This window comes from Ranitomeya variabilis, chromosome 4 (genome assembly GCF_051348905.1).
Source record: "Ranitomeya variabilis isolate aRanVar5 chromosome 4, aRanVar5.hap1, whole genome shotgun sequence".
Lineage (NCBI taxonomy): Eukaryota > Metazoa > Chordata > Amphibia > Anura > Dendrobatidae > Ranitomeya > Ranitomeya variabilis.
Window position 1 is genome coordinate 21829885 of NC_135235.1, and position 18436 is coordinate 21848320.

An 18436-nucleotide genomic window follows, 5' to 3' on the forward strand; every position below is an offset into this window, starting at 1 on the left:
ATATCAGCTTGTTGGCAGGGGGGTTCTGCTTGGAGGGGACACCTCAGGACACTTGTGACCACCAAATATCTCAATATTAATTGTATATCTTATCATATATGTTGCTACAAGATTAAATATGGAGGTGCTATTTGGTCACGGTGTGTTGGTATTATTTGAGCACCACATGGCGGTACTTACCCAAACATGTGACTCTATACACTGTACAATGTGCTATCAGTGTGGGGGTCACACCACTGTATAGCAATTAGGGGACACTACGTTGTGTGGTGGTATATATGGCAGAAGTTAGTGCCGTCCAGATACCACCTAATGCAGGGCTGCCTTGGGGACTAAGTCCTTGCTGCAGGGCAGTCTTGGGGACTAATGACTAAATGCTTGTTGCAGGGCAGCCTTGGGGACTAAGGACTAAAGTCCTTGTTGCAGGGCAGCCTTGGGAACTAAGCACTTGTTGCAGGGCAGCCTTGGGGACTAAATCCTTGTTGCAGGGCAGCCTTGAGGACTAAATCCTTATTGCAGGGCAGTCTTGGGGACTAAATCCTTGTTGCAGGGCAGCCTTGAGGACTAAATCCTTATTGCAGGGCAGCCTTGAGGACTAAATCCTTATTGCAGGGCAGTCTTGGGGACTAAATCCTTGTTGCAGGGCAGCCTTGGGGACTAAATCCTTGTTGCAGGGCAGCCTTGAGGACTAAATCCTTATTGCAGGGCAGTCTTGGGGACTAAATCCTTGTTGCAGGGCAGCCTTAGGGACTAAGTCCTTGTTGCAGAGATCTCTCCGTGCAGATACCTATATTATATTCACATTTTGCAGATTCTATGGTTCTTCTGGGGTCGATCGAGAGATCAGAGATTGCAGATTTACTGGACAGAGTCCTAAGTAAGGAGAGACGACTCCGCATGTCTTCACCCCCCTACAAAGGGCAGAGGACTGCAGGGCCCGAGGGCAATCGAGATTCCTTCCGATATGTAGATGAAGAGGAGACCGGTGCCGAGGAGGAGGAGAAGAAAGAGGTGAGAAGGAAGGAATAAGAAGAACACTGATTTACGGTAACCAAACGATCACTCAATCGGAGCATTATAATATTGAGGAAGAGCAACGTCAAAAATAAAACTAAAACTTTCCTCGAGACCAAAAAGTTCCTCAGGTCCAAAGAAGGTTCGTAGAGCGAGAACAGTCTGTAGACAAGAGCTCGATGAAGCGTCATGACCTTTCCCGTTTTGGACACTGAGGATCCTTCTTGATACATTGTACATGTTGGGTATCTCCGACTAATATTTTGATGCTCGGCCATGTGATATTTTTCCACTTGTTGACACATTTGTGGTCAATGATAAACCAAGAACATGTAGGTTTGATGCCTCATCTTTCAGGTCAGCAAGTTGACTTCATCTTCCATTTCTTGCTATACAGGTCCTTCTCAAAAAATTAGCATATAGTGTTAAATTTCATTATTTACCATAATGTAATGATTACAATTAAACTTTCATATATTATAGATTCATTATCCACCAACTGAAATTTGTCAGGTCTTTTATTGTTTTAATACTGATGATTTTGGCATACAACTCCTGATAACCCAAAAAACCTGTCTCAATAAATTAGCATATTTCACCCGTCCAATCAAATAAAAGTGTTTTTTAATAACAAACAAAAAAACCATCAAATAATAATGTTCAGTTATGCACTCAATACTTGGTCGGGAATCCTTTGGCAGAAATGACTGCTTCAATGCGGCGTGGCATGGAGGCAATCAGCCTGTGACACTGCTGAGATGTTATGGAGGCCCAGGATGCTTCAATAGCGGCCTTAAGCTCATCCAGAGTGTTGGGTCTTGCGTCTCTCAACTTTCTCTTCACAATATCCCACAGATTCTCTATGGGGTTCAGGTCAGGAGAGTTGGCAGGCCAATTGAGCACAGTAATACCATGGTCAGTAAACCATTTACCAGTGGTTTTGGCACTGTGAGCAGGTGCCAGGTCGTGCTGAAAAATGAAATCTTCATCTCCATAAAGCATTTCAGCCGATGGAAGCATGAAGTGCTCCAAAATCTCCTGATAGCTAGCTGCATTGACCCTGCCCTTGATGAAACACAGTGGACCAACACCAGCAGCTGACATGGCACCCCACACCATCACTGACTGTGGGTACTTGACACTGGACTTCAGGCATTTTGGCATTTCCTTCTCCCCAGTCTTCCTCCAGACTCTGGCACCTTGATTTCCGAATGACATGCAAAATTTGCTTTCATCAGAAAAAAGTACTTGGGACCACTTAGCAACAGTCCAGTGCTGCTTCTCTGTAGCCCAGGTCAGGCGCTTCTGCCGCTGTTTACCTGGGGAATGCGGCACCTGTAGCCCATTTCCTGCACACGCCTGTGCACGGTGGCTCTGGATGTTTCCACACCAGACTCAGTCCACTGCTTCCTCAGGTTCCCCAAGGTCTGGAATCGGTCCTTCTCCACAATCTTCCTCAGGGTCCGGTCACCTCTTCTCGTTGTACAGCGTTTTCTGCCACATTGTTTCCTTCCAACAGACTTACCATTGAGGTGCCTTGATACAGCACTCTGGGAACAGCCTATTTGTTGAGAAATTTCTTTCTGGGTCTTACCCTCTTGCTTGAGGGTGTCAATGATGGCCTTCTTGACATCTGTCAGGTCGCTAGTCTTACCCATGATGGGGGTTTTGAGTAATGAACCAGGCAGGGAGTTTTTAAAAGCCTCAGGTATCTTTTGCATGTGTTTAGAGTTAATTAGTTGATTCAGAAGATTAGGGTAATAGGTCGTTTAGAGAACCTTTTCTTGATATGCTAATTTATTGACAGGTTTTTTGGGTTATCAGGAGTTGTAGGCCAAAATCATCAGTATTAAAACAATAAAAGACCTGACAAATTTCAGTTGGTGGATAATGAATCTATAATATATGAAAGTTTAGTTGTAATCATTACATTATGGTAAATAATGAAATTTAACACTATATGCTAATTTTTTGAGAAGGACCTGTAGACTTCCAGGCAGAATTGATAGATGTGTTGTAAAGTAGCTGAAAGAAATCTACTAACAGCAACACAAACTAGGGTTTTGGATTTTTCACAATTCAATATGGAAGGTCCAAATCCAAAAATCCAAAAAAGAGCTCTAGGCTGAGCTTCCACAATAGTTCCAGCTGATATTGATCAATGTGTAAGTCTTGGACAACCTCTTTGATCTTGCTGTGCATTACATTGTTTCATGGCAGCTTTATAAAGTAGATTTCAAGGCTTGCATTGCTGGACACGTGACAGCCCTTGATGGATAAGGGTCCATTTTAAGAGATGATAGGGACACACAGATAATTAGGGAACGTGTAAGAGGCTCCAGCTGCAGGGACCGATAAACAGCGAGACCTGGATGAGGGCGCCGGATCCGAATCTCATCATCGTCATTGTGTACTTCTGTGTCTCCATCAGCAGCTGGTTATAGAGGGAATGCAGATCAGTGCCAGGATTAAAATCCAGATTGGGGGGGGGGGCGGCTGGTGGAGCGGGAGAAAGTATTCACACCCTCTGTGTCTGTTATTCCTTACAGCCCATCGAGGAGTGCAACGGCCCCATCGCTCCAAATAGTTCTGGAGAGGTGCCCACAACTCCAGCAGAGCCAGGTAACACCCCGCACCTCCACATTGGGGGGTCCCTCTCTTGTTCTCTGTCCTCTTTTTGTAAATAATGGATTATGGTGGATTCCAATAATTCCCATGGGGTCATGGTCTTGTCCATTGAGGTCAATTGTTAAGGGGCTGGACAACTAGATGCATGGTCAGGTGATGCATGGTCAGGTGAAGACACCGCTTTAGGACTTGTAGTTGGTGCTCGGAGGTGGTGAGATCTTCGATTGCCGTGGGGTGGGTAGACTTACATCGGACCCTATTATGACTTTGGCCAGATAAAAGCTACCAAAGGGAAGATACCAACAAAAGACTATTCATGATTATGAGAAAAGAATAAGTTGATGGTGCTGCTTGTTCAGTGTCTTGGAAATGGTAAAGAGCCTGATGGAGATTCTCCATCTGGCTCGTTACTAGGTTTACAGGCAGTTACTTAATTACATGTTGAAAAAAGCTGATTGGTCGGGGGTGCTGGGTGCCGGACCCCCCACAAATCTGATATTGATGACCCTTACTATCTAATTCCTGGACACCCCCTTTAACACTTAATTTAATATTCCAATGAGTGAGTCTGCCTGAGTTCTATGTTAAAGGGGTATTTCCAACTTAGACATTTAATAGTTACGGGTCCATGATTACCAAAGCAAAGAAAAGAGAGAAGACGACCTCCGCCGTGATCCTTCATCCAAAAAGAATGGTTCCATATCCTCTTCATAAGTGTCAAAGTTTGAAGTAGACTTTAAATAAAGCCGGTCGCCACTTCTGACTTGTTGATTTCATTTCATACTTGTATTTCCCATAAAATAATTAATTTAAAAACTGTAAATTGTGTTGTTTCTCTCTCATTCCTCATGGAAATGTCTGAAATAAATAAACAACTGGGTGTCACCATTCCCTTTGTTCAAGAGGTTTGTCTCTACATGGTTAGTACTGATTGGACACTGCCAGGGTGTATTGGAACACGCCCCCTACTAGCAACACCCACTTGTCAATTTATTTATAAATCGCCAGAAGAAATAACAGATGAACAGCAGAATGCAGAGATCTAAGAAAAGATCCTCCTGCCGGGTGGTAAAATGATTCAGTTGTTCTTATGTCTATAAAAGGTCAATAATTCGTTAATCTCCAAGTAACAAGAAATTGATCATTTGCTCCAACATCGTGTCACCCATTGCCCCAAACAACCAATTTAGTAAAATCCATACTTCTCCTTCCTTTTGAAGGCCTTTTTTAAAAATGTTTCAGATTTTGAAAAATTCTATTTTTTCTTTCCAGAAAGTTGCTGCCGGAGATTCCGCACTTCACTAGCGAGAATCTTCTGTAGATCCAAGAAGGATCATCCTGAAAACCCTCCACAGGTCAGTAGGGCAATTTTGGGTGGGAATGACATGACAGCGGATTGTGACCCGCTCGTTATATACGAAGATGTTCTAAAATTCCAAATTTTCACATGCATTTCCCAAATTTACAAATGCTCCATCTCATGTAGCAATAATGGACATCTACTGATACTTTACTTAATGAAGAACCTCGACATAAAATCATGCACTGAGGATTACACAGGCTCTTGGTCTTAGGGGGCCCTCTACTCTACCCCATAAAGATGGGAGCCCAGAATGCAGATTTTTCATTGGAGCAGAGGAGCTGGAATCCTTGGTGAAGACAAGACCGGTCACGCGAGGACAAGTCTCAAAGTTTCATCTTCTTTTCTCTCTGCAGGAAACTGATCTTGAAGACCCAATGACACCAGAAGAGGTGAGTGCCACATAAAGACATAGATCATGGGCCGGATAGACTTTATGCTTGAGGAGACCACTAGCCGGTCTCATAAGTCAGGCAATGCTCTCTGGGGACCAAAGGTATGCAGATTAGCTCCCCTCCAGTAGGGAAGAAGCTGCCACATAGTGGAGGTTGTTACCCTTTAAGTCAAAGTCTGACACTTCTCTTTTCAGGACTATTTGCCATATGACCAATTAGCTAAACCAAAGTCTTCTCCAAAAAGAAAGGAGTTGTAATATCATGTAATGTCCTTTTGATCAATACTCTTGCTCATGAACATCAGGCAGAATATAGAGGATCTCTCACCAGGTGAAAAGTGACAGCTTGGGCTCTTATTTTACTCCCACTGTTCCTCTGAGTTTTCTGCTTTTTGTTGTAGTTAAATCTGTCAAACGGTTCCAGAGATACCGGCCTTTTTATTTAGTGCTGATTTTATTTTACCAAAAAGGTGTGTCACACAGGGTGATTTATGCAGAGCAGCCTAGAGACACACCCAGGAGGATCCTGTGAGCTACGCCACCTTGGTAAAAAACATTAAAAAAGGCAAATATCTCTGAAACTCTATGGACGATTGGAAAAAAAAATACTTAAGGGACCAGCGAGAATAAAATAGGAGACACTAGCCACTTTTCACCTTGTGACAGGTCCCCTTTAAGAAAGGCAATGGGCAATGAACTGAAGAGGGGTAAGGACTGGGGAATGAGAACTTCTAGATGAAGAGTAGCGGAGCAAGGAGTATGATGGGTCAGGTATTTGAGTACAATAAGCGGCACTCTACAGGTGTGTGGCTATGGTTTACCCCTTGAACATAGAATTAATTAGTGAGTGTGAAGAATATTGGAGATGTAATTTCATGTCAGTCATTTGTATCCTATCTGGCATGGGATGATAAAATCATCTCTAGCGTGCAGCTGTACCAGACAGCTGGCACCTAGCTCAGCAGAGGGGTCAAGCCTCAAAGGCTGTAAGTGACAACTCTCACACCTTGACCAGGTCAGAGCAGGACAAAGGCTTGTTTGCAATAGAGTCCTTCTGAAGCTGCAGACACCTTCTAGAAAGATAATTCCATAAGGAGTTATGAAAATACTATACATCCTTACATCGTGCATATTTCTGAGATTCTCAGAACATAGCGAACGCCCACCTGGGTCTCGATCTGTTCTAGCATCCAGGGATATGGAAATACATATAACAGCTAGTAGAAAACAGATATCAAAGCTGTGTTTAGTTTTAATGCGTAGCAGGGGCCCGGCCGGATCTGATGGTGCCAAAACCGCTCCTCTAGGACCGTGTATTAAGGAATTATGACCCATCTTAGGTTGTGGAATTTTTAGCTGCCAAGGCAAGGAGAGGGGATTTAGGTTCAGTCCAAAAGGCAGAAGGGGAGTGACCCAAAGGGGATAAAGGCTAGTGTAAGTAAGTCCAATTCGACAGTGAGGGACGCGTCCTGTAAAGAGCTGTGAAGGACCTAAGAGCTATCTGGCAACCTGTGCCTCCTGTGGCCAAGCGCACACATGATCGAACATCACCCGGTAATTGACATGATCCGTCTGCTTATATCTTTTGTCCTACCACTATCTGTATTTGCATATCTGACCATTGTATATGTATAACCATCGTGGATATAGTATATTGTCTAGTGTGCCATTAAATATATAATTTGACCTTGGACTGCTCTTTTATCTTGATCCATGAATCCACACATCAGTTTCCCGGTTTAACTTTCCATGCTACCGGGGCTGGTTTCTGGCCCGATATAATCCCTAATCCCGTTAACGGGCCGGGTTTATATCTAATGAGGAACTGGTGTAAAACTGTACCAGGCTGACCTTACGTGTTGCCAGGGGGTGATGAAATGGTGAAACAAGACAGTAAGAAAAGATCTTCCATTTTCAGATTGCGGTTTGGGAACAGCAAGAGCTGGGAAAGGTCGCCTCCTTCGATAGCTGTCTCATTGACCCCTCGCCATTTCAACTTGTGGAGAGAACGTCACTTCATAAGGTATTGCTGGAAGTTCTGCACAAACCTACTTCTTTATTGTATATTTTACTGGTAGTGCTGCTACCTGGAAACCATCAGCAAGTAGGCTAAACAGTGCTGACTGATAATATAACAACTTCATTATTGGTATTATGATGACTGTTTCTGTAGCTGCCTACACTGGAAGCCATCAGTAGGTAGTTTAGATTTTACATACAGATATAACGGTTTGCTATATTTGTGGTTTCTCTCCCTACTGATATTGGAAACCATTAGCAGGTAGGGTAGATTTTGCAGACAGATATTATAATGGTTTTATCATCATTATTATTCTTTTTAGACCTGCTTATACTGTAAGCCATCAGCAAGTAGGTTAGATTTTGTAGACCGGTATTATAATTTCGTTTTTGTTATATTCATGGTTTTTGTACCTGCCGATACTGGAAACATTCAGCAAGTAGGCTAGATACTGCAGATAGATAGAAATAATAGCAATTTTCTTACTTATATTATGGTTTCTGTACCTGAGTTAACCTATAATTCGGGTCATTAACCTATGGACACCCAAATAGTCAGGTTATCACCTAACGCCCCACTGGGGACTCAAGGGTTAAATAATCAGGGATGCTGAGTCATTGAAGGGTTAATTAGCCAATCAAACCTATGACCTATTTATAATAGGAGAGATACAGAAAGAGAAATAGATCTGACGACAGCAACTTGCTGATGGTTTCCTATTAACAACAACAGCTTTTTATTAAGCAATAAATTAAATGAACGGAAATGAAGAGGCTGAGAAGTGAATGTGGATATTCTATGTATGGGCCGGTATTAGGGCCGTCTCCCGGGTCGTGTTATTACCTATGTTATATAATCAGGGATTTACACTTTTGGGTCATTATTTTTCATGATACTTTTGAATGTTTTTGTGTTAACATTTCGCGTTTTCGCGTTTCCTTCCAGACGCACACGCTCTTCTCCCTCCTCGGCCTCAGCCAGGCGTTCATTACGAACGGAGGAAAACTGAGAGGAGTGATCGCCCTGAAAGAGGTGAGAGAAAGACTAGAGGAGCGTCAGCGAAATGGAGCCCAGTAAACACGGGCCGTAATAATGTGACTGCTGCTAAAAATACTGCTGGACTCAGCAGAGCGCCGCTTATATCTCCTGCTCCAGTCACAGCCAGAGCTGCACTCGGAATTCTGCCGTCATCTACGGAGCTGCGCTTTCCGCAGAGTTTTGGCCGCAGCTCTATGTGTGACTGGAGTATAAACCACGATGAATACTACAAGGTCAGTCGTATCATACGAGATCCCCAGCAGGCTAGTTACTTCTCACAGCTGAGAGGTTGTAACAATTGCATCCACTCCAGGAAATGTTCAAAGCCTTCTCTGCTTTTAGCGTGGACCATGGAACGGTCCGAAGCATCAGTCAATCAGGAGCACGTCGCCCCCCAGCACGCAGGAAGCAAGAGGTCCGAGGAGCGGTGCGCTCCTGAGGACAGAAGACGAGGACAAACCCTTTAAATCTCAGAGAGGATTGTCTAGACTAGATATCATTTTAGCAAACCCTCAGCTGTGAGAAGTTTTAGGTCATGATGAGTTTTTTCACCCCTCAATATACAGTGTCGTGTAAAAGTTTGGGCACCCCTGGTCAGTATTTCTGTTAGGGTATGTTTCCACGTTCAGTTTTGCTTCAGGCTTTGGTCAGGATTTTATGCAGGTAAAACCCTGACCAAAACTGCACCTGAGGTCACTGGCAGGTCACCTGCGGTGTGCCTGCGTGTTTTGCTCATAGTAGCAACATGCTGCGTTTAAAAAAAACGCACCACGCATGCGTTTTCGTGGCAAAAACGCATGCGTTTTTTAACGCATAGTGGAGTCTGGATTTCATGAAATCCCCTCCACTATGCTGTAACATCTGGACGCTGCGTTTTTGACGCTGCGGAAAAACGCAGCATCAAAAACGCAGCGTTTCCTGAATGTGGAAACATACCCTTACAGTGAACAGCTAAGCAAGTTGAAGATGAAATGATCTGTAAGAAGCCAAAAGTTACAGATGATGCATTTCCTTTGTATTTTAGGCAAAGAAAAATAAAATTAAATATGTGTATATATATATACACTCACCGGCCACTTTATTAGGTACACCATGCTAGTAACGGGTTGGACCCCCTTTTGCCTTCAGAACTGCCTCAATTCTTCGTGGCATAGATTCAACAAGGTGCTGGAAGCATTCCTCAGAGATTTTGGTCCATATTGACATGATGGCATCACACAGTTGCCGCAGATTTGTCGGCTGCACATCCCAAAGATGCTCCATACAAGGCAGGATGGATCCATGCTTTCATGTTGTTTACGCCAAATTCTGACCCTACCATCCGAATGTCGCAGCAGAAATCGAGACTCATCAGACCAAGCAACGTTTTTCCAATCTTCTACTGTCCAATTTCGATGAGCTTGTACAAATTGTAGCCTCAGTTTCCTGTTCTTAGCTGAAAGGAGTGGTACCCGGTGTGGTCTTCTGCTGCTGTAGCCCATCTGCCTCAAAGTTCGACGCACTGTGCGTTCAGAGATGCTCTTAGGCCTACCTTGGTTGTAACGGGTGGCGATTTGAGTCACTTGCCTTTCTATCAGCTCGAACCAGTCTGCCCATTCTCCTCTGACCTCTGGCATCAACAAGGCATTTCCGCCCACAGAACTGCCGCTCACTGGATTTTTTTTCTTTTTCAGACCATTCTCTGTAAACCCTAGAGATGGTTGTGCGTGAAAATCCCAGTAGATCAGCAGTTTCTGAAATACTCAGACCAGCCCTTCTGGCACCAACAACCATGCCACGTTCAAAGGCACTCAAATCACCTTTCTTCCCCATACTGATGCTCGGTTTGAACTGCAGGAGATTGTCTTGACCATGTCTACATGCCTAAATGCACTGAGTTGCCGCCATGTGATTGGCTGATTAGAAATTAAGTGTTAACAAGAAGTTGGACAGGTGTACCTAATAAAGTGGCCAGTGAGTGTATATATATATATATATATACAGTGGGGCAAAAAAGTATTTAGTCAGTCAGCAATAGTGCAAGTTCCACCACTTAAAAAGATGAGAGGCGTCTGTAATTTACATCATAGGTAGACCTCAACTATGGGAGACAAACTGAGAAAAAAAAAATCCAGAAAATCACATTGTCTGTTTTTTTAACATTTTATTTGCATATTATGGTGGAAAATAAGTATTTGGTCAGAAACAAACAATCAAGATTTCTGGCTCTCACAGACCTGTAACTTCTTCTTTAAGAGTCTCCTCTTTCCTCCACTCATTACCTGTAGTAATGGCTCCTGTTTAAACTTGTTATCAGTATAAAAAGACACCTGTGCACACCCTCAAACAGTCTGACTCCAAACTCCACTATGGTGAAGACCAAAGAGCTGTCAAAGGACACCAGAAACAAAATTGTAGCCCTGCACCAGGCTGGGAAGACTGAATCTGCAATAGCCAACCAGCTTGGAGTGAAGAAATCAACAGTGGGAGCAATAATTAGAAAATGGAAGACATACAAGACCACTGATAATCTCCCTCGATCTGGGGCTCCATGCAAAATCCCACCCCGTGGGGTCAGAATGATCACAAGAACGGTGAGCAAAAATCCCAGAACCACGCGGGGGGACCTAGTGAATGAACTGCAGAGAGCTGGGACCAATGTAACAAGGCCTACCATAAGTAACACACTACGCCACCATGGACTCAGATCCTGCAGTGCCAGACGTGTCCCACTGCTTAAGCCAGTACATGTCCGGGCCCGTCTGAAGTTTGCTAGAGAGCATTTGGATGATCCAGAGGAGTTTTGGGAGAATGTCCTATGGTCTGATGAAACCAAACTGGAACTGTTTGGTAGAAACACAACTTGTCGTGTTTGGAGGAAAAAGAATACTGAGTTGCATCCATCAAACACCATACCTACTGTAAAGCATGGTGGTGGAAACATCATGCTTTGGGGCTGTTTCTCTTCAAAGGGGCCAGGACGACTGATCCGGGTACATGAAAGAATGAATGGGGCCATGTATCGTGAGATTTTGAGTGCAAACCTCCTTCCATCAGCAAGGGCATTGAAGTTGAAACGTGGCTGGGTCTTTCAACATGACAATGATCCAAAGCACACCGCCAGGGCAACGAAGGAGTGGCTTCGTAAGAAGCATTTCAAGGTCCTGGAGTGGCCTAGCCAGTCTCCAGATCTCAACCCTATAGAAAACCTTTGGAGGGAGTTGAAAGTCAGTGTTGCCAAGTGAAAAGCCAAAAACATCACTGCTCTAGAGGAGATCTGCATGGAGGAATGGGCCAACATACCAACAACAGTGTGTGGCAACCTTGTGAAGACTTACATAAAACGTTTGACCTCTGTCATTGCCAACAAAGGATAGATTACAAAGTATTGAGATGAAATTTTGCTTCTGACCAAATACTTATTTTCCACCATAAAATGCAAATAAAATGATCAAAAAACAGACAATGTGATTTTCTGGATTTTTTTTTCTCAGTTTGTCTCCCATAGTTGAGGTCTACCTATGATGTAAATTACAGACGCCTCTCATCTTTTTAAGTGGTGGAACTTGCACTATTGCTGACTGACTAAATACTTTTTTGCCCCACTGTATATATATCTGCTACACAACCCCAAAGCATGATTGATCCGCTACCATACTTAATGGTTGGCAAGATGTTCTTTTCCTGAAATTCTATGTCCTTTTTTCTCCACACAAACCTTTGATCATTGTGGCCAAAGAGTTTTATTTTACCCTCATCAGTCCACAGGACTTGTTTCCAAAGTGCATCAGGCTTGTTTAGATGTTCTTTTGCATACTTCTGATGCTGAATTTTATGGTGAAGACGCAGGAGAGGTTTTCTTCTGATGACTCTTCCATGAAGGCCATATTTGTGCATTTGTCTCTGTACAGTAGAACAATGTACCACGACTCCAGAGTCTGAAAAATCTTTCTGAAGGTCTTTTGAAGTCAAGCAGGGGATCTGATTTGTCTCTCTAGCAATCCTATGAGCAGCTCTCAATGAAATTTTGCTTGGTCTTCCAGACCTTATCTTGACCTCCACTGTTCCTGGTAACAGCCATGCCTTAATTACTTTTCAAACTGAGGAAAGGGCAACTTGAAAATGCTTTGCTATCTTATTAAAGCCTTCTCCTGCTTTGTGGACCTCCACTATTTTCATTTTCAGAGTGCTAGGCAGCTACTTAGAAGAACCCATGGCTGCTGTTTTTTGGACACAAGATTAGAGGCGGCTGGGTTTAATAAAGCTGGGAAATGTGCATCACCTGGCCTTTCCTAACAATGATAGTGAACCGTAACAGGCTTAAAAATGAAAATATATATCTTGTTTTGCCTAAAATACAAAGGAAATGTGTCATCTTTTGCTATATTACTAGTGTTTTGCGATTTACATTGATCTTTTTTTCATTTGTGTATTGTAATTATTTGAAAAGTTTTGCTAATGAACCAGTTTTACTATGGGGTTCGATAATTTTGCATCTACTTATCTCTACTTCCCATATAGACATCATTACTGTCCTGTCCATATATACGTCGGTCACACGTGTAACTTTGGAACCTTCTTATCTTTCCATTAGCTACAAAAAGCCATCCAAGGAACGGCTCAGTCCGGTGTTCGCCTCCGTCCCCCCTTTGCCAGTTTCCGTGATGCCAGTCGCTCCCTGTCTCGAAAGGAATCCCACAGACCGGTTCCCAAGGTTCCTCCATCTCCTGACCCTTCCATGATGCCCGATGACCCCATAATTGTAGCTTCTCCAGAAGTGACTCCAGATTCGGAGCTGGACGACCTGTCGGGTCAAGGATCGGAGAACGTATCGCAGATCCTGAAGGACTTCCAAGGGCTTTCAGAGCACAGTGAGGAGGATGCACCTTTGTAACCTCGACCCAGAGCACCTCGAGGGCCTAGGAGATAGAATCCAGCATCTGTTTCAGATGACTGAAGAAGTTGGATCTACCACTGAGGACTTTCTGAAGGCTCCTAGAATGGAGGTGATGACGCTTGTACATCTGGTGCCCGGAGATCCCAACACTTGCTCTCCATACTTACATTAAGGACGCTTGAATTTTGAAGATTTCTGATAATATTCTTCAATAACTTTTTCTTCTTCATGTCAACGCTCTGCATTCCCCAACCAGAAGCTGAGTCCTAAACATCATTTCTGGGGGTACTGGATCTCATTGAGGAGATATATCTGAGGTCATTGCAGTCTGGGGAAAAAACTCTCCACCTGGAAGAACAACGTCTCTCTAGCGCCACCTATAAGTAGCAACCTTGTGACTTACAGATTAGCTACACATAGGGGGCGCTAAAGAGAGGGGCTAAGTCATAAACATCAAGTAATAGAACAACCAGTAACTACTGGACACCTGAGTGGTCTGTGAGGTCTTCAAAATGGTTACAAGAGGGTGTCCCCCCAATAATGAGGGATACATAATGACGAGCTCAGACAAATCCAAACTGCCTCTAATAATGCAACAAATCTCATTATCCAAAAATATTTTAAAAAAATGTATATTTGATTGGTTGCATGACTGGAGGGGTGTAACTATAGGGGAAATAGATGGCCCTGGGTCCTGGCACCCAATGCCCCCTCTGCCATATAAGCAGACTCCAGTCTTATAAAAGTCACATGGCAGGGATTTTGCTGCACGATCCTAAGGGTACGTTCACATGGAGTTTTTGACATGGATTTTAGTTGCTGAAAAATCCAGATCTAAGAAAACTCTCCCAAAGAAAAATGTCATTTTTGGCGGTTTTCTTTAAGAACACACGGGGCGATTCATTGTTGCAATTGCATCTTTTTTTCCGGGGTTTTTGGATTTTTTCGCCTGTTTTTTATTCGCGCCTTTTTCTTCTTTATTTTTTTTTATTTTTTTTTTCCTTTTGTCTATTTTTCTTCTTTTTTTTTTTCATTCGGCAATCTTTGAGGTTTCCAGATCTTTCTGTCTTATTCATCAATTGCAACTTTTTTAAACAATCACAAAATTTTTGGACTTTATTGGACGTCAGATTTTTTTGTTGCAAATTTTGCCGCATTTAGATTAGCAACGGTTACGGTTATTTTGTGCAAATTTCATGAACTGCCGGCGCCATATTGAAGAATTTGGTGCAAAAAATGTAAACAAATACTAAAAGACAAGATAGAAAAGTTACTTACAAAACCCGGTAAGAGATGAATTAGGCCCATGCTTTTATGTGTTTTTTTTAACGCTTTTTTTAATTTAAAACATGGGGGGTAGAAATAAAGTGCGTTTTTGTCTCTTTTCTGTTGCAAAAACCTTTCAAGAAAAATGCACCAAAAACGCACCTTTTGCTGTGATTTTATAACACAACCAAAGAATTGATGCTTTTAAAGGCCGAGTTCAGATGCGGCTTTTTTTTTCTTTTACAAGTCGGCCCACAATGCTGCACTATTCGAGGGTCTCAGGCCCCAACTTCCAGCCTCATAGATGCTTATGAGTACGAGGCTGGAAATCTGAGTCAGGAGACCGTGCAGGTATTGTGGTCCATATACGAACCATGAGAAACGTGTATCTGAAAACGTGCGGACTGAACAAGACGTGCGCGGTCGGGGCAGGTTTTTTGAAGCTTGTTGAAAGCGCATTCTAAGCTTTTTTAGGTGGATTTTAGCTTGAAATCAGCACCAAAATCTGCTTCACAAATGTGTGTGTGAACATACCCTTTATATCCATTGAGGTTCTGCCAAAATGTTGGCATTGCTGCAATATAACAACTTATAAGATAAAATGTAATTGCCCATATAATTACTACTTTCAGCCATGACACCGGCTCCTTCATGGGGGGATTATACCAGATCCATGGCTTTGGCAAGTTCAGGAGCTGGTCCATAAGAAAGCGGGTTTTTGGGTCCAGATGAATGGATTGAAGCTACTGGAAACAATTTGGAAACCTCTTTGCTACTTTAATGTGAGACACTGATGAAAACCCACATAATATCACCAGCGGCTCAAAGCGACTCACCAGTGGCTCCCAGCGACTCACCGGTGGCTCACAGCGACTCACCAGTGGCTCACAGCAGCTCACCAGTGGCTCGCAGCGACTCACCAGTTGCTCGCAGCGACTCACCAGTGGCTCCCGGCGACTCACCAGTGGCTCCCAGCGACTCACCAGTGGCTCCCAGCGACTCACCAATGACTCACAGCGACTCACCAATGACTCACAGCGACTCACCAGTGGCTTACAGCGATTCATCTGTGGCTCAAAGCGACTCACCACTGGCTTGCAGCGACTCACCAGTTGCTCACAGCGATTCATCCGTGGCTCGAATTGACTCACCAGTGGCTCACAGCGACTCACCAGTGGCTCACATCGACTCACCAGTTGCTCGCGATTCATCCGTGGCTCGAAGCGACTCACCAGTGGCTCACAGCGACTCACCAGTGGCTTTCAGCAATTTATCCGTGGCTCAAAGCGACTCACCACCAGTGGCTTGCAGCGGCTCACCAGTGGCTCACAGTGATTTATCCGTGGCTCAAAGCGACCCACCAGTGGCTCGCAGCAACTCACCAGTGGCTCACAGCGAATCACCAGTTGCTTGCAGCGACTCACCAGTGGCTCACAGCGACTCACCAGTGGCTCACAGCAAATCACCAGTGGCTCACAGCGGCTCAACAGTTGCTCGCAGCGACTCACCAGTGGCTCGAAGTGGCTTACCACTGGCTCGCAGCGGCTCAACAGTTGCTCACAGCGGCTCACCAGTGGCTCGTAGCAGCTCGACAGTTGCTTGCAGCGACTCACCAGTGGCTCACGGAGTCTCACCAGTGGCTTGCAGAGGCTCAACAGTGGCTCACAGCAACACACCAGTGGCTCACAGTGGCTCAACAGTTGCTTGCAGCGACTCACCAGTGGCTCGCAGCAGCTCACCAGTGGCTCGCAGCGACTCACCAGTGGCTTACAGTGACTCACCAGTGGCTCGCAGCGGTCCACTTCCTAACCATAAAGCCACTGTATTGGCCAGACTGTTTGTGTGGGGTTAGAGTGTGGGAGACATGTAGGATGGGTTGGGGAAGTAACTGACCCTCTGCTTGTACTAAAAACCTGCAGATTTATATTTTGTTTTGCAAAATAACTTAATATTTTGCTATTGTAAATTTGGGGAAAAAATTTCCAAAATATTTGAAATTTTTCGATTTTTTTTTTTCAAAAACAGCAAATGTTAAGATTATGTGTAATGGACACTAAGAAGAAGGACTTTATGGATTCTAAAGCCATTGTTCTCCATTTTTTCATCCTTGTACCCTCAGTCTTCTGGTTGTATGGATAAGCTCATGTCCTGGATGTTACCGGTCCGGTTGAGATAATTAAGGACACCCCAAGTCTTACTACAAGGGCAGCCATTTTTAGAGTGTTATAATGCTGCAGCCGTCCTTCACATTACATGAAGGCATTGAAGAGATTGCGAGGTACGCAGCCATCCCGCAGAGCAATGTCACAACACACTGATGTATTATATGGTCTTATTTTTCTACTAAGTTGCAAAATGCTTTTATAGAATCTTGCACTTGTTGATTTTGTGAGATAGTGAATCAGTAGATTTATTAAAAAATACATGTTACTTATAATGACCAAGACGGGAGATTACTCTTATTAGGCTTTGTCCAGTGAGCCTTCCCAACTGTCAGGGAATTTGTTAAATCACGGGCATTTCTTAAAGGATGAACAGTTGGAAAAACATAACCGAATGGATAGAAATAAATATTCTGGTTTTATCCAACGCTTTTAATGGTAGAAAGGCATCGGATTGTAAAATGCAGTATGCACAGAGCATGCAGCTCACAATGACTGCCACTAGAGGGCAGCAAAAGCATTGTTTGTCTATAGGTAATAATGGCCAATATCCTGCTGGGAATATTTGTGGGGTCTTGTCCTTGGCGACCTTTTAGGGTCCCTATTGAGGTCACGGGAGGTCACAAATGTAGGCGATAATTATGAACCGTTAAAGGGGTTTTCTCAGATTTCATCTTCATACTTGAACCTATTTTCTTTCCTCCCGGAGTCTTGATTGCCGGGGGATGATGCCCTCCAGTAGATTGATAGGTTGGGGTACATTTACCCGGCACACTACATATTGCATCAAAAACTTTTATTAACTTTTATATCCATCAAAACTTTTTTGTAAATTAATGCCTAAACGGAAATAATTATGGAGGATTCTGTTAGGAGCAAATTTGCATCCATAGTAAACTTTGAAGTCTCGCGCCCTCTTCCATCCATTCATTCTTCACTTACGTTTTTCCAGCTGTGACTTTTTTTTAAAAAACTGAAATCAATTGCACAATAGATAAAAATATTGATTAAAAAAAGCAAAAGTTTATTCTAAGTTTCATTTCAAGTTTTTCCACCTGTGACTTTTTCCATTGAAATCAATTGAAGTTTTTTTTTTCCATCTGTGACTTTTTCCATTGAAGTCAATAGGACAATGAAAGGAAATAAAGATGAAATTGAGAACAACTTTATTATCCGTTGCATCAAACTGACTTTTTACTTGTCCTTAAAAGAACGCCCAACCCCTTTAATTTAGTAAAATTTGTTACTGTATCATTATAGAAGTCCTACCTCAGTATTCTGTTACATTATGAAATGTTCACTTCCTGCAGACACCACAAGGGGGAGCTCACTGTGTATTAGCGCTCAATGCGTAGAATGTTTCCTCTTGCTCCCTCTAGTGGTGTCTGCTAGAATTTCATCATTTAGCGCTATATCTAGGCAGGGGAATATTATAGGAGTTCTGCATAAAATAAAACTGAACTCCAACCTTTATCATTTTTAATTCATCTTAAAGGGGTTCAGCAGATAGCTGCTGAACAACAAGGACGCCCTCTAGTGTCTATCACTGTAAATGGATTTTTTTTTGCTAATTCATAAATCCTGGTATATCAGGAATGGTGCTGAAAAATGTTAATGAGGTCATTCTGCCTTATGGGACACCACAGCCCCCCGAGTTTTGGGCAGTAGGGGTGTCATT

At 43.3% G+C, this 18436-nt stretch overlaps 1 protein-coding gene across 2 annotated transcripts in view; it reads left to right on the forward strand.

The window, feature by feature from the left end:
* Positions 1-17721, forward strand: part of CLCN1 (chloride voltage-gated channel 1) — a 102678-nt gene extending 84957 nt beyond the window's left edge. For both annotated transcript variants that reach the window (XM_077258088.1, XM_077258086.1), the window contains exons 17-23: positions 812-1011; positions 3564-3636; positions 4915-4997; positions 5359-5394; positions 7315-7419; positions 8362-8448; positions 13028-17721. In XM_077258088.1, coding sequence (XP_077114203.1) covers positions 812-1011; positions 3564-3636; positions 4915-4997; positions 5359-5394; positions 7315-7419; positions 8362-8448; positions 13028-13327 — 884 coding nt within the window. In that variant the 3' untranslated portion in view covers positions 13328-17721. The remainder of the gene's footprint in view (positions 1-811; positions 1012-3563; positions 3637-4914; positions 4998-5358; positions 5395-7314; positions 7420-8361; positions 8449-13027) is intronic.
* Positions 17722-18436: the final 715 nt, after the last annotated feature.